Below are 23,550 nucleotides of genomic sequence, written 5' to 3' on the forward strand. Positions count from 1 at the left end.
CTTTTTTTCTTAAGAGGAAAATGTCAGGGATCTTCTTTCTGTATACCATTTTGCTGTTTCTAATCAGGATTTTTTTTTAAAAAAAACACCAGACTAATGTGAAGTTAGCATTTTTGTATTCAAGTGGCATGTTCAAATTGAATCTTATGTTATTTATGTTATTTGCATAATTAAATATCAATGCAAGTACAAACTTTAGGAACAGGCCTCCTGTTGGTCACAACAGATTGAAACCCAGTACAGTATGTTAAAAATAGAAATTGAGATGATTACTTTACCCTATGGCTCTGAAACTTTCTTGTCCAGGTATTTAGTATGCTTTCTTAGTGACATATTTGTCAGCAATTTGGACACCTGCATTAGAATGAAGACATTTATATAGCATTCAAAACAGAATTGCAAAAGGGAAAGGAACAAAATGTTTGGAAGAATGAAAACATGAAACCAGACCCAAAGATTGTAAATATAGATTTCTGTATTTGTTTATTGTTTCTTGTATGCAGGAAACATTTATTGTACAATTTACACAGCTTTAAAGTTGTAAAATGGTTTACATGTGTACAAAATATGCTCATTTTTAGGAAAAAAGTATATACTAATAGCAACAACACTGGGAATGGGAAGCAAACAATTATTCAATTCAGTGTGCAAATGTTTTATAAAAATAGAAACACTACAGCTCTACAGGTAGCATTTCCTGATAAATTATTTAAATAGCATATCTACACAAATAAGAGATTACCTGTTCCAACATTAATGAAAAAATAATTTATACAAAATACAAGGACTTGTATACAAGATGATGGGGGGAAACCAATCTAGCACAATATCATAAATCATTCTAAGCATTGATTGCTTCAATGCTGTTTTCTTACTTGGGAAAATGTGTTTCTGTAAAAACATTTTTTACCTATGTACAGCTTGCTATCTTTTTCTCTCTTACTACAGTAGCTTTAAATTTTGTTGGTATTTAAACTCTTCTTAATCCAAAGGTTTTTTTTCCTTTTCTCAGTTACACAACAATGAGGTAATATTTGTACATTAAAGTTTCACTTTTGACATTCTTTTTTTCCCAGTAAGAGGAAATTTGTGGATAAACATATGCTGCTCCTTATACCATGAGCAGTCTTAAACAATGATCCAGAAATCCCACCTGTCAGACACTTCTCTTTAGTGACTAGGGTGTGTGATCTGCAAAAGTCAAATAGTTCTCATCTCCTTTCTTCCTTTAATCTGTAGCCTCCTCAGGCAGGGATTTTATTTCATTGTCTGGCACAATGACCAATAGGCATGCTATAACTGTATAGCACTATCACAAAAGTGAGAAATACAACCATCCACTGAGAATGTATCCTGTGCAAATTCTTTTAAAAGGAGGAATTGTGTAGACTATCAGTGGACTGTGACCAACGCTGATAGAAAAGCTATCTTGTCTCCTCTCTTAAAAGAGTGAATAGTCTAGAACAGCCAACATTTTAACATCTTTGTGGTTTAAAAATGGAGCTTTAAGTAACCAACTAGGATACTTTGGCCTAAATAAAACTGCTAGTCCTCATTGGAGTAACCCCACTGAATCGGTGGGATTTACCTAAGGGTTGACTCATCATTCAGCAGTTGACTTAATGGATCTATGCTAGCTGGGGCTAGCAGTTGGATATAGCGATATGCCATCTGCTTTGTACAGAGGAAGAAAGACAAATGTATCGAGAACAAAACATAAAGCCTAACCCCCACCCAGCTACTATTTTTCTGTGCCCCACATTGTTTATGAAAAATTTGCTCTTTGTAACTAAAATATCTTCTATACAGATATCTAGATTCACTATAGAAAAATAAATAACCTGTATTTACAATGTGACAGTCATGGAGACATGTAGCAAAATGATTAAATGGATAGTCTTGACGCATTCTTTCTGTTTCACTCCATAATCCTTTGTTATGACAGGATAGGTAAAAAATAAATATTTTACATTTTTTTATCTACATTTCCATTTCTACAAAAATCAATGTTTTCAAAATGTCCTTTAAAAAAACACTCCACTGCATTTTGTAGAAAATTTTTTTTCCTATTTAATTGTGTTTGTCACTTTTTGTGCCTTTGTAACCATAATAAAAGCAAAACAAACATAGTTTCTTGAAGGCCAATACAAGTGCTAAACTGAGATGAAGGTGCTTTTAGGCACCTTAATATTCTTGCTACATCTGTACTAGCTACCTCTCGTATCAAATCTCTGTGTTATCATGCAACGGCACATGTAAACTTGCTTTTCCTATCTGTTCCTCTAAAAACCCTTCCTGACCAAGCTGGCACAATCCAATGTGCCTATGTTGTTGCTCCTTTTGCCCCACAATATATATGCATATTTAAATGTTTAATGCTGTATGGGGCTAGCCAGCTACTGCAGCTAGTTTTACTATATAATCAAGCATTTCCTATTAACTGAAGAAATGTTAGGCTGTAATCCTATGCACAGTTATGTGGGAATAAGTCCTATTTGAATTCACTGGGACTTGCATCTGAGCAAACATACATAGGATCACATTGTTCAATAGACATGTAACAGTCCCTCCAATTTTTCTGGATATAAACCATCGGAAGCACATTCCCATTTCAAAACGTGAGGCAGGTGCCTTCAGTTTCTGCTATTCTTTCTCTATCCCTCTTCTGTAAGATGAAGTGTACAGTTAATGTTTAAGTAGTCCACAACATGTCATAAAAATGTTCTTACTATAAAAGTGCTACTCCATTGGACCTCCAGTTAAAGAGAGGCAGTGACAATGCCCAACTAGACAAATGTCTTTCTTACAGAAGTGACTATTTGCTCCTCAGGCAAAGGATGTTCTTATTCGTGAAAGAATTTGATTTCTTCTATGCCAACAGAGGTCAGATAGGAAGTGTCCTTTGCCGCTCGCTTGCTCTCTCTCTCAAAAGCATTATCTTGAGGCAGGTCATGTATTTTCAGTCTATGAACAGAAGAAAGGAAAGAGCAAAAAGAAATGGTCCCAGGATTTGTGGAAACAAAATATTTTGGAAGGTGCAATATCAGCATTTTGAAATACTTTCTGTGTCAACTGCCTTGTCATCATGGATCTGCAAGAAGAAAGGAAAAACAGCAAATTACCACTTCTGGTTTATTAGTAATTAAACTGCTATCATTAGAAGACATCTTCAGAAGAAGGCATTTGTGTATATTTTTTGTATTCTAACAAGTACAACAGGTACATAATTCTCTTTCAAAATATGAGATGATACCCAGGAAATTTTATGAAAGTTTGTAACATATGTAAGTGGATTTATAAACCATTGTTCTACACCTATAGGTAAAAGAGGTTCAAATATGAAGTGATTACAAATAGGCATCTCAGTAAAGAAGAGAGATGGGGAACACCTGGCTCTTTAGATGTTATTTCTCTGCTGCTCCCATGATTCTTAACAATTGATTTTTACTGATGGGAATTGCAGTCCAAGAACATTTGCAAAGCCACACATTCCTTATCCCTGATATCGAGGATCTAAAAAACGCTATCTCCTTGTCTCAAAGTCTGGTTCCATGGAAGGTGGCTTTAGTTATATATTCCTGTATGGCAGGGAGCTGGAGTAGATGGCCCTTGTTGTCCCTTCGGACTCTACGATGAAAAGCAGAAGAGCCCTGTGGTGCAGTGGTTAAATGCCTGCACTGCAGCCACTCACTCACAAACTATAAGGTTATGAGTTCAATACCAGCAAAAGGGCTCAAGCTTGACTCAGGCTTGCATCCTTCCGAAGTCGCTAAAATGAGTACCCAGATTGTTGGGGGCAATTAGCTTACAATTTATAAATTGCTTAGGGAGTGCTTAAGTGCACTGATAAGTGGTATAGAAATGTACTTGCTATTGCTATCTTTGCTCACACAAGGGGGTGTTCCCTTCCCCACATTTACAGCCTGAAACACTACCTAAAATCTGCTCCGGAGAATCTACCAACCTTTCAGTGCAGATCTGTGGGTGTTGAATCAAAGGAATCCATTCCATTAGCAGATACTGTTCTGCTGACAATCCAGTATATTCACACCCCTTTAAATGAAATCCTGTACTAAACATCACTCTTTCCAAGGTGATGGTTTTCACTACTAAATATTATTTTCTGTACAATCCACCCACACAGAGTGATATAGCCAAAGAGCTCCTGCAGATATTTTTTAAAAAACACTTTTGAGTTGATAAAACTGAAAATGTAATATATTGGCATAGTATTTTGAGCATAAGGAAGTTGCCATACAAGTTATTTCAAAAGAACAAATTATAATAAAAAATGTGGGTTATTACCTCTACATTCATATTTAAGATCTGAGAAGAACACCATTTCTTGAGAGAAAACAAATAATCCTAACCGACCGCCAGCATAGGTTTTGTCATAAATGGGGCCAGAATCAGCCATGATTTTCTTTCCTTCGTACATTACAACCCTGCAAAGGAAAGTCATTGTAATGAATCTTAAACAAGCTACATTATGTTTGTTCTACAAATATGAAATTAGGCATTATCAAAAAGGTGTTAGCTCTTTTAAAGTTGTTTTATTGACACTTACCGAATGTAACCAGTCTTTGGTCTGTGACTGAGACGCCATCTGTAGGCAGTGAAATCTTTCCAGCCTGTGTGACGAGGATCATGCCACAGAGTCCGCACCTGAAAAGTAAATATATGGATGAATTATGTATTAAGAATGTGTACAAGACCTTGAGGTCAACCATATGCTTGGAATGCCATTTGAGACATGTCAAAAGGGGGGAAACAGTATAGCCAGCATCCCTGAGCTTCATGTGGCTCCTGTTTCTCTATGTGAGCTACACTGACTGAATCCTCAGGAAAGAGATTGTCAGGCCTACCTTTAAGTGGACAAGATGTACACTTTCTTATTTTGGGAAAGATGCACAGCAGTGATTTGTGCAGTATAAAAAGGCACAGAAAACATTTCATGAATCTGGTTATTCCTGTTTCTCCAAGATATTAAAACTTAAAATAGCTTGAAATGAATTTATTTATTGAAGAAAGCTGTCAAGGGAATCATTCAGGGAAAAAAACCTTTATAATAGCACTTTGAAAGAATATTCATACAGTTCATTTTTGACCAGCTTATCAGTTCCAGGGGTTCCTAGGTGCTGTCTCATATGGACAGCTATGGTTTGTGAATCAGTGACTTTTTTTTTGGGGGGGGGGGGATAATTTCTGTCTTCATGATGGACAGAAAAACTGTTTCTATGCACATGTATAGTCTCCTGAACTGAAGCCAATGCAGAAAGCTCAGGGTATGTATAAAGCCCATAAAACTCACAGAATTCATGTGATTTTGCATTTCAGTTTTGTTTAGACACATTTTTCAAATCAAAATTCTTTCTCACAAAACATCCTTGTGCTTTAGTATAATCCACCCTAGACCTCAGAAACACAGCATAAATTTATTAGCCAAAATACTCTCTTACCTGCCCAGCAGTATTTCCAGTGTGCCACAGTGCATTACGAAGGTGTGTTCCGGGCCCTGTGGTGGAATTTACTACTTTGATAGAAAGTCCTGAATATCCTTGAGCTTTGGTTGGTTCTATATCCCAATAAGTCTGGGTCACTTGTTTCCACATGACTACATAAAAACGACTGCTGGACTGATATCCAAACACAAAGCCTGCATAGTCATCATCCCTTTCTGTATTAATGAAGAATGTACCACTGAAATCAACAGCATTAAATTCATCAAAACCTGAGAAAAAGGAAAGGAAATGTGTTTGTTATCAATCTTGTAGTAATAACAACAATAACAATGCCAATGTTCTGTCATGCATTAAAAATCATTATTGGTTAATTTAAGAATAGGCCTTTTAATTAAAGTTTTATACAGCTAGCAAACCAATTAATATATATATGTTTTTACTTCCTTTAAATCTGCAGTTATGATATGTCAAAAACTATCCTGAAAGATAGAATAAATGTGTACTCTAGATAATCACAGTTGGGTTTTCCCACTAAAAGATATTGACTGCTTGCAAAAGGATAACTGGTATGAGCAGCTATATTTACATTCTGTTGTAAAAGTATGAAGTCTATTACTCTTACACCGCAAGGGGAAATGTCTGCTAATGTCATGGTGGGGGGTGAGTTGTGACGCTCCACCCGGCTACTTGCTGTTGCCTACTCTGATGTTAGAGAGACAAGCTGGCCACAAGGAAGAATGGGGGCCTGGGAAGCTGAATTCAAAGGTGAAATAACTACTTGTTAAATTTTATTACACAATACTTGCCCAGTGGTGTGAGCTTTCCACTGTACATAGACAAAGGTGAAGCAGAGCTTTGTAGCAAAACAGTTACTCATCGCAGAAAGAATATTGTTCTTATTTGCACACATATATGGTAAATACACAGAGATCTCAAATTGTCTACTCACCAACTGCAAGTCCAGGATCACAGTTGACAGTCTGAACCAGTTCTTTGCCTTGATGACGAACGACCCAGTTTGGATCATTTTGAGATGTTCCCTTAGGATCCAAGGGAATCATTTGAAATCGACGGAAGTCTGTCTCACTGATATCAACATTCTCTGGGCAGATGTCATCAATGTCTAGAACATTATCTTTGTCAAAGTCATCTTTACATGCATCTCCACGTCCATCACCTGACCAAAAAATAAATTAAATAAAAACGAGAGTCAAGAAATGTAAACAGTAATCAAGAAGTGACCACATTTCAAATTCCATATGATATTGAAATACGTGTTGCAATTTATATTTCCAGGAATTTTGCTGAGTCCTGGAAACCACCTTTGGTCAGCAGCAATAATGTTTATACAAGTTATGCCAACAATTAAGACCCAAGGTGCAGATTTGGTAATTTCCTTACAAAATCATTTTTCTCTATCCTCATTTTTTTTCTCTTTTTAAATAGTGCCCCAGGCCAAGTCTCTCTGCTTGGTCCAAGAAGCCATTAGGTAAGCTTCTCCATCATTTCAGTAAAAAGCCATGTCTTTTAACTTGTGATTGACCTCCCCTGTTGAAGTGACTGAGGAAGTCTTTGCATGCATGGAAGTCCTGTGCAAGCACTGTATATCTTGGTTGAAAAAAAGATCAGCAGATCAGAACAAAAGGCAGTATTTCCCAGTATAGTAAAGCAATATTACTTCTATGCATCGGGGAAAAAATATGTTGCCCTTAAGTGCTGTATTAAATGTTGCATAGAAATGCTGAAACTGCAAAACAGGCTGGTTACCTATTCTTACTAGAGAGGATTAAAAAAAAAAGTTGACTAACTACTGCACTGTATTAGCAAGTTTAGTCCTAGCTAATTCTTTCTAGTACAGTTTGACAGCGGATCTTACCATCAGAATCAAGTTGGTCTGGGTTGGCAACCAGTCTGCAATTATCTTTATCATCTGGGATGCCGTCATTATCATCATCATGGTCACAGGCATCACCTTTCCCATCTTTGTCATGGTCAGCCTGATTAGCATTGGGCACATATGGGCAGTTATCAAGGTTATTTTGATGGCCATCTTCATCAATGTCCTGGTTGCTATCACATTTGTCACCTATACGGTCAGAGTCGGAATCCGTCTGGAAAGCAAATGTAGGAATTTGTTAAAGACATAATTAAAGGCTCCAACTACAACTGAAAAATTGCTACGATTAATTTAGTTTCAGCAGTGGCCTCATTTAGTAGTCTCTTGTTGAACTGCAGCGTTCAGATGGAGTTTCTTATTTCAGTATTAAAAGCAACTCCCTACCAGCAGTCCTTTGCCCACATGAAACTTTCTCTTCCTCTGTGGTGAATGGAGAAGGTGATGAATGGAGGAGCATTTTATACATTAAAATACACACAATTTGAATCCAGATTTAGGCATGTGCAACTGAGTGGCAGAGGGGTACCTCCATGCCTTCACTCCCTCCAGCCTCCTGAAAGTGATGCACAGAGGGTTGAAGAACCTCCTGAATGAGTATGTTGTGGTGGAGCTGCAGTCTTTCTGGCAGCCAAGGACAAATCTTGGACCTAATCCAGTGTTTGGAGCTGTGAGACTTGACTATAGTTAAATGGTGAAAGAAATTGGGCATTGATAAAGCATTAATGCCCATTTGAAAAAGTTACTTGTTGCAGCTTGTTTTGGAATTTCATGAAACACATTACCTAAGCCCCACAAATGTATTCATCAGACCATTAGGACCTGAGAAAATACTGAGTTCATCCTTTTCTTGGCACACACTTCTATGTAAATTCTTTGCCAGAATGCACTAATCTGTTTACTTTTCCAGATAAGATGAAAGTTCCACTTTCTGCTTTTTCTTGCACTTTGTACTTTCCAAGTACAAATGCTGTACAAATGGATGGCAGTAGGTTTTTAAAAAAATCTACCTCACTGTTTTGCCATCCTCTATCTTGAAAGTCTATACTTTGACTTCTACTCCCAGTAAAGATCCAGTGCTGGCATGGTGCCCACAGTGATGAGTCAGAAATATATTAATTTAATGCAGCACTGTAGGTTACATTACTCTTTTAAGATATTAATCATTTATAGTTCACATGTACTTGTGTTATCAGGCGATTCACTTTCTGACTTATGATATCTAGATACAAACTATGACAATCAAGCTATCGCAGTTTATCTAGTTTTGTGTTACTGTTGGACTGATGGCATGAGATCATTTCACTGAGAAAATTAGTGAAGCGCATTGAACTGCCAGCTGAAGAGCAAGATTTGTGTGCAACTGAAAGTTAGTATTCTCAAACAGGAATACTTAAAATTCATTTATACCATTTATTTTTACCCATTACTTTAGAAATCACCCTTTTATTAAAATAGTCTAACAAAAAGTATGAGGAGACTTTTGATATTTTAAGCGACTATTTAACCTCTGGTGCCCATCTAGATTCTACCAATTTACTGCAGTTTTGCTGGGACCATTCAAGCATTCAAGTTATGCCCCTGAAGCTATTAATCCTACTGCTTTGTAATAACAGGACTGTACAAGTTTTATCCACTGCTGCTATAGAACCCTCAAATTAAATGGGAGGGGCTTGAAAACTCACTTTGTTTGCAGTCCCTAAGCAAGTAAAGCTTTTATATGCACACACATGAACACACTGAGAATGAATTTTGGAATATGCTTTGAACTGTTCTATTAGAGTTGTGATGTAGGTGTTCTGTACAGCTTTCAACTTTGTTCTTAGCAAAACAACTTGCGTGTGCATTTAAAGGAAGTTAAATTCACTGCACTCTTAGCCTCAGGACATGTGTCATAGAAAGAAGTTCTTGCAAACAAACCTTTGTTACGTTTTATTACTACATATTGGAAATATGAATGTTAGATTACAGTGTCATATGGTTTATGTTGACTTAATCAATCTAATTTAATAAAATGTTAGTTTCTCTGATACCAGAAATTTTCATTTATTTGATCATTAAATTTATATCCCATCTTTTCCCACAAATGCAAGCTTGAGGGTTACATTTGTACTATTAGTCAACATGTGGGGTGCATTATTTATTATTATTATTATTATTATTATTATTATTATTATTATTATTGCTAACAGAATGCATTCCATCTAAAATGATATCCTTGAATCTTTTATATAATCAGCTGCCTCATTACTCTCTTCTGGGGAAAAAACCCTCAAATGTTTCAGATAATAACAGTTGCATTCTTGAACATGTTGCCAACTAACATATTTTGCAATGTTATGTATGGTAAGAAACAGATATCAATTAGTAAATATAAGCTCAAATGCAATATTTATAGGAAAAGGCATTAAGCTGACCTGATCAGGATTGTGTTCCATAGGACAGTTGTCACACTGATCACCAACACCATCCAAGTCTGTATCTTTCTGATCAACATTGTACACATACTGACAGTTGTCTCTTTCATTAAGAATGCCTACAAATGCAGATTGAACCATTCAGAATTAGTGACATGAGTAATGTACATCTAAATAATTTTAATGTAAAGTATGACAGTGACTATAAAGATAAAAGGAAAGTACTAAAAGAAGCACATCCAGCATGATTTATGACAGCACTGACACTGTAATCATTCAATCCTGTGGTTGCACATTTCTCATTATCATCTACAGCCCCACAAACCAAGTGGATACTCAGACTGAAACACAGCCAAGGATAGCCACCTATGTGCACTAAATAATAACTGAATAAGTAGAACCAGTCCTGCTGTGAGGCAAGGTTAGGGCAACAGTCCACCTGGGGTGGCAGATTTTGGGGCATAATTAAGTGATATAGGGCCACTGGGAATTCTTTCTACAGAATCTAAATCAAATGAAGAGCAGTGCTTATATTTAAGCTAGCAAATAAATCTATACTTTGTTTTATTACCGGAGTCTATAGATCAAAGGAGCTCTGACAGCTAATATTCATTTCACTGAGAACTCTACAAAATTATATCCTGAATCTTAAGCCGCAAGATATTCTTTCAATGGGACAAATGGTATTTCACATTAACAGATGGTTTCTGGCACTATGCAGATGGGTGAAGCAAGTGGATAAGGATAGAGAAAGAAAAGAGAAACAAAGCTGTACCATCGCCATCAATATCCACAGCACAAGCATCTCCTTCTCCATTATTATCTGTATCTATCTGGTCAGGATTGTGATTGTAAGGGCAGTTATCACAGCGATCACCAACATCATCCCTATCATAGTCATACTGCTGTGGATTATAAATGAATGGGCAGTTGTCCTGTAGAAGACAGACAAGAAAACTTTTAAAACATGTCCACAAATTTGACTTGTTCACTTTTGGGTTTACACACTGTTATTTGAAAAGATTTATCAGATGAAGAATGAAAAATCCTGTTTTACACTGATGACAAGGGGTGAGATGAGAGTATCTGGTGGTACAGTGGCCATCCCATTCTATGCCCTGCAGAGCATAGAAGGTATGGAGGGTGTTTTTTGATCGCAGTGGAGTGGAATTAATTACATCAGCCCACCATCTCACTCAATTTGTCTAGAATTTCCTACAGTTTTCAAGCTTGAACATAGCAGATAGCCTTTACCTATATCAAGATGTGATAAGCATAGTCTAAATTTCAGAAAAATGTAAGTAGAAACAAACTTCTGAATATATGAAACAGACCTTGTGAAAATATGGACAAAAAGGAGAGTTCTATTTACTTAGTAGAAGTTACACTTACTCTGTCATCTGGAATATTGTCATTATCATCATCACTGTCACAAGCATCACCAATTCCATCTTTATCATAATCTTCCTGTCCAGAGTTGGGAAGGTTTGGGCAGTTATCCTGCAGCAAAAAGACATTCACAATTATTTTCTAAAAATGGCTGTATTTCATTCAGTGAAGAGCATAGGCACAGCCTAACATGGCTGATGATATCAATGTATTGCGCCATTGGAATTTTCTCAGATTTGTGGTTTAATTTGTTCTGAAAATTAAACAGCAATAGAAATGGGGAAAAACTGAAGGATAATTGCATTCTTTCTGTAGGAGAATTAAATCAATCAGTATTAAGGTGTGAACCAAATGAAGTTTGTCCCCAGTTTTAAGGGGGGCAGTGGCATGTGAGAGAAAATGTAGAAATATGCTTACTTTAGTGCAATGGTAAGTAGCATTGGCAACGCAGACAAGGTTCTCATTTGGCCATCCATCTAAATCTGTGTCTTCTCCACAGATATTGCCATTACCAGCATAGCCTGGTTTACATTCACAGCGATACATGGGATCACTGAAGTGCCCAAGGTAAATGCACCGGGCATGCTTGTTGCAGTCATGAGTTCCATCAGTACATGGATTACGTGGTTTGCAGACCTAAGAGACCATACAAAAACAACAAATAATGAATACACATGAAGAAGTGTGTCTGTCCCATAGTCGTTTTTCGTATCTACAGCTTAATTCAAACTAGCAGTTTTTCATGCAGCTGCATGCCTGTGAACACAATCACAGTGAAGAACTCAACAGTGTGACCCAACCCTCAGCATTTTTCCAGGTCTTAAATATATACACCCCATTTAAAGTACCTTTAATCAACAGGCCCATGCACAGAACTCCTACTTTTTCCTCCTGCCATGCACAGATCCAAAAAGACACTGCAGTTTTATAGACAGGGAACCTGGTATCTGGGTAATACCTGCTTGTTTGCTATTGCATTCTCCACTCCTCGTCCAAAGGGCTGTGTTCCAGTAAAACGTGGTGGGCAAGGCAGGCAGTGGTACCCAGGCTCAGTATTCTCACACCTGTGCACTCCACTCAAGACAAAGCAAGCATCTGGAACCTCCTTACACTGGAACAGAAGAGAGGGAAATTACATTACAATAGTTGTAGGTTTACTTATGTTTTGTACATTTTTATCCTAAATTGAAAGTAATAAACATAATATATTTATAAATACCATGAACAATTTGAGTTCTTGTACCTCATCAACATCTTTGCATTTGACTCCATTTCCATGATAGCCAGCAGGGCAAGCACCACATTTCCAGGAACCATCAGGAAAACTAGTACATGTTGTTCCCGCAAAGCAAGGGTTAGAGAGGCACCCATCTGGGAGGAAAAAAAAAAATAAAGATGGGATTCCATAATGTTATTAACGACATGCACAACAATAGCAAGAAAAACAGATCAACAAATATTCTTTGTGTCAAAGAATTCCCTTGGATCTAATTTTATTTGCACTGAACTGATAGTCTTGGTCACCTCTACCCTAAATAACACCAGTAGGAAATGAGCTCAGTATTGGTTAGCATACTGACAAGATATGGCTGCCTCTCCATTGAGAAAATTAGACATCCGTATCTTCAGGTTCGCCACAATGTTCTGAAGATGATGGAGCAAAGAGAACAAATGCTGTTTTACAGTTCACAGTTGCAATAGATGATTACTTACCAATTGGGCAATCCTGCTTGTTGCAGATCTGGTTGTCAAATGCTTCACCTATACAATCCTTCCCTCCATACTGGGGCTCAGGATTGTTGCAGAGACGGCCACGCTTCTGGACACCCCCTCCACATGTGACTGGACAGGTATCCCATGGTGACCATGGTCCCCAGTTGCCATTGACTAAAGAAAAATGAAAATTAGAAAGTGTAAGCATCCAGAAAACAAAGCACGGATAACCTCTGGTACCCTAATAAGTTATCTACAGTACTATGTAGATAAACTTATAGATGATAAAAACTTTAAAATTCAGGCTAATTGGGGTCCTTCTTGTATTTTTCTTCTTCTGTTCTTTTAAATGATTACCACAGCCAGATGATTTAACAGGAGATGAGATACAAAGCATTCAGTTTTTAATGCTCAACTTACTTGGGCAAGGGCTTTTCTCGCAAGGCATGTTTTCTCTTGCTTCTCCTTCACACTCTTTGCCACCCATCTGAGGAAGAGGAGAGTTGCACAGACGGATTCTAGTAATCACTCCACTTCCACAAGTCACAGAACAGGACGACCAAGGGGACCAATGGCTCCAGGCACCATTCTGTCTGACTATAAATAGACATACATGTTACTGGTGACAAAGAATCATGATCTTTATAAGTAATAAGTAGGACACTTCTGATGTAAGCAGTAATACAGAATTGCTAATATTAGATAATATAATTAAAATAGAGAAAGATATGATGATGTGTCACAACTGAAACTGAGAACTACTGTATTATATTTGATTTGATATTTGAAAAATGAACAAAAAATTGTATATTACTACTTGTATTGATTTAAGTAGCCCACTATTGTATCAACTCAACGTACTAGGGGAAAAATGCTTCATGATGATGTTGATTTGCAAGCAACCAAACTGTGCTTGTCAGTAACATAAAGCATTAATCAGTTTCTCAACATTATGTTGATTGACCAAACACTGATGACCAAAATAATTTGCATTTATTTTCTGCATGAAAAAATTTAATTCTTACATCTCTTATCACACTCTTGCATATTGCAGATTCGTGTTTGGACAGAGGAGCCTTCGCAGCGATGGTTGATTCTGTCACAAGAACGTCCTCTCTGCTGGATCCCATTGCCACATGTCGCCGAGCAAGTTGTCCACTCGGACCAAGGAGACCAAATATCTTCTGCAGAATCACTGACTGTAAACAGAAACACTTTATTATTTGTATCATATACCAATAATTCTTCCTTACATATTCTGTGCTGAGATTTGTTTAATTGAATAGCTTAAAACTGTTTCTACGCCTGTATTTTTTGTTTGCAACTGTATTGTTGCAACAGTCCATTTCTAAGTAATTGAAACAGCTAATTACCTGCTATGTGCCTTTCTTTAAGAAAAGCAACAAGCATCAAATGTCTTGATGATGAAGAGTTGTTTCAGTGGGAAGCATGACAACTAACAAATTTAGGGATAGCTTTCATTGTATTTCAGATAATAAAACAGGTTAGCATAATAACACTTCCTCAGTCTTCTGCTTCCATTTGTTTTGACCTTTGATAACCACCTACATCTCACTTTAATGACTGTTTTAAAAATGCTCAGAAACAGCTTAAAGTTTTTGCAGTTTTCTGTAAGGATTTTCATATAAAAAATAGCCACACATATTTCCACATTTGGGTTGCTGTTGAAATCTTCTGGAGCAGAATTCTGCCTACTAACATTTTGTTTAGACTTCCTCAAATTCAGAAATGGCTGTCATTTTCAATATTTTAAACCACTTCAAAAGGTGTCAGTGAAGGTAACAGAAAGGTTTTATGAATGGAGGACCTCCCAGGTAATTATGCCAGTTGACCTGCTTATGGTCCTGTACAGCAGCTAGCTTGGCAGAATATCTAATCCAGGCCTGCCTATCTCACATTATGTATTCTGAACAATACAAGCACTCTGTGGTGTTGTCATCTGAACAATAGCCTTTAGAACAAGAAACTTACTCAACTTGCTCTGGAATTCTTAAATTAATTAAGGTCCTTTCACTATCATCTGTTTTGTTGATGTGTTAGGGGAAGGAAATACTTTTCTAAGCTAATTTTAATAGGTGTGGTTCTCTCCCATACTCTGATTAGAGCTAGGAAATTATAACCACCTTTTTAACTGAGAAAAAAAATCAGATGCAACCAAAAGTTCAAATTGTGTGCTGTTAAAAAAACCTACTTTATACAGAATTAGTATGGAAACTGGAATACTCTGGGACAGTGATTTATCATTTATGTAATTCTTCAGCAGTTTGTAATGTAAGCAGTTTTGCCTCATATGGAATATTTAAAGGAATAAATAGATTTAAAATGTATTTTCTGGACATTCCACACTATTAGCAATTTCTCACCTCATGTCTGGTTCTAGTCCATGGGTTTATGGTTATTAATGGATTTTATTTGTATGTTTTTAATGTTGTTTACTTTAGGCCACCCTGAGGCAGAACTGTGTGCTATATGTCTGTAAACTAAATAAACACATAATTTACTATAAATGTACTTCAACATATCCCTTTCATCATTACAGTGCAATTTTTTCATAGCTGATCCCAAACTATTTATAAGATGCCAGCATCCTCATTTTGGAATTTGAGGCTTGTCAGTGCTACACACAAATTTTCCAAAAGCTAATCACCACAGACTTCTACACTAACATGATGGCATTTAGAGTACATTTTAAAACAATTTCTAGTTATAAACTGGAATTCATTAGTGTAAAAATGGTTAAGAAGCTTTAATAACTTACGCCAACATCTTGGGCAGCATTCTCCATCAGGAACAGTGGCATTGGAACAAGGCATAAGAGGGCAAGATACTTTATGACAGATAACGACAGAATTCTAAACAGAAAAAGATTATATTAACAATTAATCACATGCAAAAATCTGACACTTCATCTCAGAACAGAAAAATGCTAGAAGTTTATCAACAATATTTATTGGGATCTAGGGGCAAAGCAGGCCATTGTGACTGCAGTGGAAAGGGCAGAGCCAGCAAATATGTCATTGCTTCTCTCCTCACCAAGTGGGCAGTAGATGTGAGGGTAAATCCAGAACAGGGCTTCTTTCCATTGCCTATCTATGTAATCCCCCTCCCTTCGGCCTGGTACAGAGTACCCAATTTCTTAAACTGTGGAAAACTAATATTCTTTTCTAATAAACAGAAAAGGTATTGATGCTACTAGTTCTGTAAAATGCTAATGAAAGTGTCAGTAGCATCCAGTTTTCCACTAGGGGAAAATGTCTGGTTTTTACTTTGAAATATTATACAATTAAGTGTGCTGTTCCTTCTGTACATAGGTCACATTTCTACATATTATACCACCTAAATGATTGATGGTGATGGAAAATCAAACATCATGGTTTTTTAAGGAATCTTTACCTGGCAAGTACATGTAGTGCAGCTATCAGTGGTCCATTCAGCTGTATTTTGGTACACAACTTGATTATGAAGGCATGCCCCAGGACTTATTTTAAATGGACCACCAACAAATTCCATGAGACCATTCTTAAAGAGAAAAAAAGAGAATAGTTCAGTTAATGCCAATGGATCATGCTTCCAAGTAAATGTCATTACATTGCAACTATAAACCCACTAGAATACATGGGAGTACTGCACAGATAAGAGCCCCAAGACTAGTTCACACATTCAAGCCATTAATTCAGTACTTCCTATCTGTGGGGTCATATAGAGACGTTTTAGGGTTAACTAGGCTAGGTATACATAGTTACAGCCTACAGCTACCATTTATGTAGCAACAATAGCTGAAGAAACTAACACTAACATACTAGAAACTACTGCCACAGCCTGGGTCTAGCCATAGCCCAGTTTACATTGTGGTTTTAGCTCCAAAATGCTAGCCAATTTGTGGTCAGGGAAAGGGAAAGAAGAATGGGTCCACTTTCTTTCTGTTTACAGAAGCTTTTTTCCTCCTTGTCACCTGAAAATAATTCTTACCCATCACAGGGGAGTGGCAGTTTACAAGTTTGCCTTCTATTATACAATTTGGTCTGTATGCAGAAAATGAGCAGCAGGTCTGTATGTGTCAATGAGGCTTTAGAGGTCAGTTTGCTCTTCAGTTTCATTACTGTGGCCTGGTAAAGACTGGTGCTATGCGCCGGCCTGGGGCCAATTTTAGGGCTCGAGACAGCAGAGCATCCGCACGCTACCAAGCCCTACTGCGCTGTCCGGTTGCCATTATGGTTCACCCCTATCCACATGGGGGCCGCTATGATGACGTACGTGCGACGCAGCATCCAAACGGTGCCACGCCACACATTCATCATCAGTGCACATGAGGGGGTTCAATGGTGCCCCTCACGCACCCTAAAACCCCCTGCCAAGAGCCTCTATTGGGGGCAGAAAGGGGTGGCGTCTCGCCGCCCCTTTCTCCTTGTCTGTCGAGCCCCTGTGTGTTTAATAGCTACTTACCACTTTGTGGACTGAATCTTGAAGTGTTGTAACCAGGGCTCGTAAGCTTTGCAGTTCTACAAACACATTGGTGAGTTCATCACAGGAGAATCCACAGATTGCCTGGATGTCTTTTGTTTTATGGCCAATGTAGTTTGTGCGAATGGCTGGGCGGGAACCATTAATGGGATTGTCCAACTTAATGATGGTCCTAGTAGCTAAAACAGAAAATTCATGCATGTCATGATTATAGGCATACATGTGTGTATTATAAAATAGAACCAGAAATCAGATAAAATATATATTTAAGGCAGAAATTTTATAGTATACAGTTTTTCTCAAAGCAAGATTTTTGAAAGGCCAGTGCAGATGGAGAAATATTACAGACTTACAACTCTCACAGCCTTTGTTCCTAAGGATAGTTTCTACTGTGGTTCCAAATACAAAGCGCACATTCTGCAGCATTCCCTGGAAAAGGAAAAAATGCATTAATTAGCAACGTCTGGTTGTTTTAAAAAAATGGAAGCATTGTACAGTAAAAAACTTGCACATTAATATATATCTACACATTTAAAAGCTTGCACTTAATTTCAACATATGTGTAACATATGGATCACAGTTTGACAGTAACCAAAATACTTGTTGGCAGAACTATTTTCCCATCTAAACTCTACAGGCATTTTTCTTGAATGGAAACAGAACATACATTTATAATCTTATTTTTATAAGAAAGCAAATGTACAACCTATGTTGGCCAGAATCCTCTTTATACATGTATTCACTTTTTCTTCCTTGTGAACAGTATTACTATATAGAAAATTTCCTAATGGCTCAAGGCTCACATCTGAATAATTTTTGCAATTAATAATAGACAAATGTCAACACTCTCTTCCTTTCCCTCATAGACAGTAATTTTTAATGGCAGCCAGGAAAAAGTTGTAGTAAGGCATGTGTGTCCACTCCAGGTTACTTCCTTGAAACAAATTCATGGACCTGCTACAACAAGGCATCTCACCTGAAAGTTGTCATTGAATCCTCCTTTTGCAATGCGGAGTCTGGCACTGCTTGCCAGGTCCCTGGTGAAGATATTCTGGATAGGGATTTCCAATTCAGCATTCACCATTTTTTCACATCCCACATACAGCTGAGCTTGATCTTCTTGGACTAAGAGGGTGATGTTGTTCCACTGTGCGTGGGGCAACTCAACATCCTCCACTGACACCAGAGACTGGTTACCCTCCTTGGGAAAGATACTCAAATCCAAGGTTTTAGCCTTGCCATTCAAGACGAGCTTAAACACATGGCCAGAATTGTCCTTGCGCTCCACAGCCAGCAGGGTGCCAGGGCTCTTCTTCACTGGACGAAGGTTAGCTAATAGAATGAAGCCCTTTTCAGCTTGGATGGCATAAAGAATGTCTTGGAATTTGTGGTCAGGGATTGCAGGGATACGATTGGCATCATCAATGCGGTAGGCAGGGCTGGAAATCTCTGGTCCCTTCACAGGGTGTACCCCTGCCGCCTTCCGGGCTGCTCCCTTGCGACCAAAGCCAATTAGTTCAAAGAGATCAAAAACACTGTTATCATCCCCAGGCTCTGTCAAGAGAAAGAGAGAGGAATAGAGAAATGTATTGGTTATTGTGGACCAGAGGAAACCCTACGGAGAAATTAGGGAATTTTCACACCCTGCATCAATGTTAAGCAAGCTGTTGTTGCTAAATGCATTAAAGTGAATTCTAACTTATGGTGAGCTTACCATAGGATTTTCTTGGTAAGACTTGTTCAGAGGAGGCTTGAAGCTGAGAGACTTGATGACACGAATTTGAACCCTGGTCTCCTTGAATCCTAAATCCAACATTGAACTACTACACACATTGGCTCTAAAACTCACAAAAGGGATGGGATTTGAATGCAGACCACAATGGATCAGCAGACCATTACTCTAACTGCTCTGCCTCTTCATCCTGCATCTTGTTAAGCATATTGGCTGTGAGAAGACAACTAATGCTGTGATCCTGGAAGGTTGTGTGTGTGTGTGGGGGGGGGGGGGGGACCTTAAGGAATGTGCTCTGGGCAAGGGAAAGTCAGCCAGTTATGCACGCTCTGAGGTGAAAGGAGGCAGCCAAGCTGGCGCAGCTCTCAGAAGTTACAAGACAATTTTGGATTGAGGGGCGTGAGGCATGTCTTAAGAAATACAAAAAGCTTGCTCAGGTATTTGAGCTTTACCACAGTGGTTCTCAAACAGTGGGGTGCCTAGGGGTGCCTAACAGTTGCTCACAGGAGACGTGGAGGCCCTGATCCCTCTTTCTCTTCCCAAGCCTTTTAATGCACAAAATTTACACATGTAGAGTTAAATACTGAATTTACTTAAATAAATCTGTTCTAATGCGAACAATGTTATTTACTTCTAAAATGTTAAAACATAAATATATATATGAATGTGTGAATAAAAATATGCACACTAAATAAACCAATTTTTAATTCATATACTACATGGACTTGGGGGGGGTGTCATTTGCATGTAGATGTAAAGAGGGGGAGGTCCCAAGAGTAAACAATGCTTTACAGGATTCAAAACCTCAGACCTTGGCCTCACTGCCAGAGCATCTGTTAAGAATAAAAGAATAACAAGAAGAACTTTGCTCAAAGAGTCAGTGTGACATACTGATTTGAGCACTGGACTATGACTCTGGAGACCAGGGTTTGAATTCCTGCTGAGCCATGAAACCCACTAGGTGACCCTAGGCAAGTCACACTCTCTCAGCCTCTGATGGCAATGGCAAACTACCTCTGAAGAAATTCTGCCAAGAAAACCCCATGGAAAGTTTGCTTTGGCAACAGGCAGCATAGCTTAGTGATTTTGAATGTTGGACAACTCTGGAGACCAGAGTTTGATTCCCAGCTCAGCCATGGAAACCCATTGGGTGACCAAATAAAAGCAAAAAACACTCATAGAAATGTCAATTCACACTTCTTAACGATGCCCAAACCAGAGAACATTTTGAAATTCCAGGACACATCCTGGAAAAGGAGGACCTCTCATCACCCTGCCCATGATAGGGTCACCTTAAGTTGGAAATGACTTGAAGCCATACAGCACACACATACCAGTGATGTATTTGTCTTTTAGTCCAAGTCTTAAGTCAAGTCTCAAGTCTGGGAGCCAACTTTTAACAGAAAAAAGTAATGGGATGTGTTTCTTGAAGAAGAACAGCAAATGAGTGAGATCTGCTCAGCAACTTGTACCTGTTGCACACCTGAGGAACCTTCTAAAACTTTCAAAAGCTTCAGAAGGATCCTTCTGCCTCAAGCCCATTGCTTAACGCATTTGCTGTTCTCTTCTAAGAAATGCACCCCGGTCCCTGGGAGCAGAACTTGCTTGCTGCTCAAAGTGAATGGCACCAGCAAGTCAGTCACTAAAAATATACAAGTCTCAAGTCCAGTTGAGTGTCCAGTGTGTCAAGTCAAGTCACTGAAGCGACGAGTCTGACTTATGTCCAAGTCAATTGTGGGGTCTCTGATTTGGAGTGTTTGTGGCTTGCACAGAGCCCCCAAATGTCAGCCTGAGGAGGAAAGGGGGCACCCCTCTGTTTCTGAACCACAGCTCCGTCCAGTCAGGGAAAATGAGTCTGGAGGAAGGTCCCAAAGCCAGCCTCACAGAAAACTGCCTCCCTGCCTCAAAGGGGGCTGTAGTTTTGGGTGGAGAGCCACCACACAGAACCAGCATGCAGCTATTTTCAGCTAAGTGTGCAATCCCAACTGAGGGTAGAGCTGAATCAATTACTGGGGATTCCCCTTGTTCTGAGAAAGCCAGCATGATGCAGTGGTCTGAGTGTTGGACTATGACTTGGGAGACCAGGGTCTGATTCCCTGCTCAGCCACGAAACCCATGGAGTGTTTGGATGAGTCACACTCTCTCAGCCTCAGGGGCAGGCAAGGGGAAACCTCCTCTGAACATACCTTGACAAGAAAACCCCCATTATAGATTTTTGCCTTAGGGTTAGCCACAAGTTGGGCTTGACTTGAGGGCACATAACAGCAGCAACAAGCACTGGTCTTATGTCTGCTGCAGACATTTGAGGATGGAGTCCCCCAGCCCCCCCCCCCCCCAACCCTGGTGGACCAGTTTCACAGAGTCCCCAGCCAGGCGCTCCCATTCCTATTCCTCCAAAACCAGCGCCAAACAGGTGGGCTCTCTTCTCTCAATGCGGGGGGCCTACCACCCCTCCCCAGATCTTGGGGAAGTTACTTTTGGAAACAGCGTGACCAGACCTCCCAACCGCAAAGGAGGACAAGGCACAGCAAAATGTAGGACCCTCAAGAAACAATAAAACAACAACAACAGAGGACATGACACCACATAAGAGCTAAAACCACTCCTGCATCCACACTGGAGAAATAACCCGGTTTGGCCCCGCTTTAACTTTTTGTCTGGCTCAAGGTTATGGTATACTGGGAGCTGGAGCTCCCAGAATTCCAGCTCCCAGAATTCCATAGCCTTGAGCCAGACAAAGAGTTAAAGCGGGTTAAATACAGCCATTAAAACCATGCTTCTTAGTCCTGCTCAGAATGGAGGACCATTTTGGTATTGGACAGCAGCTTCAAATGGAGGGCATGTCCTGGAAAAGGAGGACCCTATTCGGGGACCACAACTCCCACAAATTGTAGGGTTGTAAGAGTTGTGCTCCAAAGCATAGTGGTTTGAGAGCTGGGCTACGACTCCAAGGATCCTGGGTTCGAATCCTTGCTGAGCCCTTGGACCAGTCACACTCTCTCAGCCTGAGGGCAAACCTCCGACCCAACCTTGCCAAGGACACTCCATTTCAGGGTCGCAAGGCGAACCACAACCACAACTCTCTCCAAGGAGCCCCCCCTTCCTCTTCCCCAGAAAGCAATCCGATTTACCTGGGATCCGGTTGCTCGCGTGGACGCCAAGCATCAGGAGGAGAAAGAGGCCGCCTGGCAACTCCATGGCAGAGATCTCGCCCCAAAAAGGGAGCTGCAGCAACAACGACAAGGACAACCTTCAAACCAGAAAGGAGGGAAAAAGTGATGGACCTGAGGTGGAGGGACGATGATGGATAAACAGAAGGGAAAAGAAAAAGAGGGAAGAAAGAAAGAAAGAAAGAAAGAAAGAAGTACCCCCCCCCCCCAAAAGTGGCTGGTAAGGAAGGTTTATCAAGTTGCCACTGGCAAGAAGCTTGAGATTCTGTTGCAAAGGGCTCTTGAGAGTGAAGCCTTGCAGCACCTTTGAGACTCCTGAAAGAAAGACTTTGGCAGCAGGGAGCTTTCGCAGATCTGAAGAAGTAGAACTGAAGTCTAGGAAAGCTCCTGCTGCCGAATGCCTTTCTTTCAGGGAGTCTAGCTTTCGTCAAAAGACTTCAGGCAGTTCTACTGCCTCAGAGCCACGAAAGCTCCTGCTGCCCACTTCTTTCTTCCAGTGAGTTTCAAAGGTGCTACAGGATCTCTCTCTACATACTGGTCTCACAGACTAACACGGCTATGTCTGGATTTCTACCACTAACTATGGGAGAAAGAAGTTGGTGGCATCAGCTTTCCTAGACTAAGCCCACTTCGGTCTCCAAACCCCTCTGAGAAACAGGCAAGTGTGGCTTCTCCCTGCGCTTACCTTTCCAAGCAAAAAGGGGAGGCAACCCAAAGTGGCCAAAGCAGAGCAACAGTCTCCTCCTCCTCCAAGGCAAGGGACCAAGATCCTTTTTCCCCAGTGGAAGAGCTGCCTCTTTTTCGCAGAGTCCAATACTTTCGGTCCTGGAAGGGTCCGAGGAGATTCAAGCAGCCCAAGGGGGGCTCAAATGGGGAGAGAAGAAAACAAAAAATAGGGGGAGACGTTGCCCAGTAGTCCTCTGACTCCAGCCCCTTTTAGCTCCAGGGGCTGCTGCTGCTGCTGGTGGTGGTGGCGCTTCTTCTTCTTCTGGAGTGGAGAGGCGAGCTGCCTTGGCTTTTAAAGAGTGGCTTGCATTCCTGAAAAGCCCCGCCAGCCAATCAGGAGCCTCCGGGGAGGAAGCGGGTTGGGAGGGGGCCAGTTTACCTCACAACAACACAAAACACACACACACACAGAAAGAGAAGCAGACGAAATTGGGGAGGAATGTGGAGATGGATGGATGGCTGGCGGGAAAGGAAGCGCCTTACATTGAGGGGAGGTTTTAGTCAGCATGCTGTGTGGGGGGTTGAGTTATTAGCATTAATTTTTATTTCTTTATAAGTTGATTTC

General features: G+C 39.7%; 2 protein-coding genes across 7 annotated transcripts in view; one reads left to right on the forward strand and one right to left on the reverse strand.

Annotated features, from left to right (window-relative positions):
• FSIP1 (fibrous sheath interacting protein 1) overlaps positions 1-14,050 on the forward strand; it is a 591,530-nt gene extending 577,480 nt beyond the window's left edge. For 2 of the 4 annotated variants that reach the window (XR_006103617.1, XR_006103618.1), the window contains 2 exons: positions 6,909-6,951; positions 13,930-14,048. The gene's annotated coding sequence lies outside the window, so the exon portion shown is untranslated. Of the gene's footprint in view, positions 1-6,908; positions 6,952-13,929 lie in introns of all 4 variants that reach the window. The other 2 variants (XM_042464491.1, XM_042464501.1) reach the window with 1 other exon arrangement.
• Positions 458-23,253, reverse strand: THBS1 (thrombospondin 1). Of its 3 annotated transcripts, none has more exons than XM_042464466.1 (22): positions 22,945-23,253; positions 22,221-22,314; positions 18,334-18,911; positions 17,711-17,786; positions 17,340-17,536; positions 16,290-16,415; positions 15,655-15,748; positions 13,901-14,074; positions 13,296-13,472; positions 12,876-13,049; positions 12,406-12,533; positions 12,121-12,273; positions 11,580-11,798; positions 11,166-11,273; positions 10,549-10,708; positions 9,774-9,892; positions 7,339-7,573; positions 6,412-6,639; positions 5,460-5,731; positions 4,568-4,665; positions 4,306-4,445; positions 458-3,091 (listed from the first exon to the last, which is right to left on the reverse strand). In XM_042464466.1, exons 2-22 carry the CDS (start codon positions 22,285-22,287, stop codon positions 3,084-3,086), a joined length of 3,531 nt encoding a protein of 1,176 aa, XP_042320400.1. In that variant the 5' UTR covers positions 22,288-22,314; positions 22,945-23,253; the 3' UTR covers positions 458-3,083. The 3 variants fall into 3 exon arrangements, with proteins under 3 accessions (XP_042320400.1, XP_042320394.1, XP_042320406.1); XM_042464460.1 differs by having other exon boundaries at positions 22,221-22,339; XM_042464472.1 differs by lacking the exon at positions 4,306-4,445 and having other exon boundaries at positions 22,221-22,339.
• Positions 23,254-23,550: the final 297 nt, after the last annotated feature.

This window comes from Sceloporus undulatus, chromosome 1 (assembly GCF_019175285.1).
Source record: "Sceloporus undulatus isolate JIND9_A2432 ecotype Alabama chromosome 1, SceUnd_v1.1, whole genome shotgun sequence".
NCBI lineage: Eukaryota > Metazoa > Chordata > Lepidosauria > Squamata > Phrynosomatidae > Sceloporus > Sceloporus undulatus.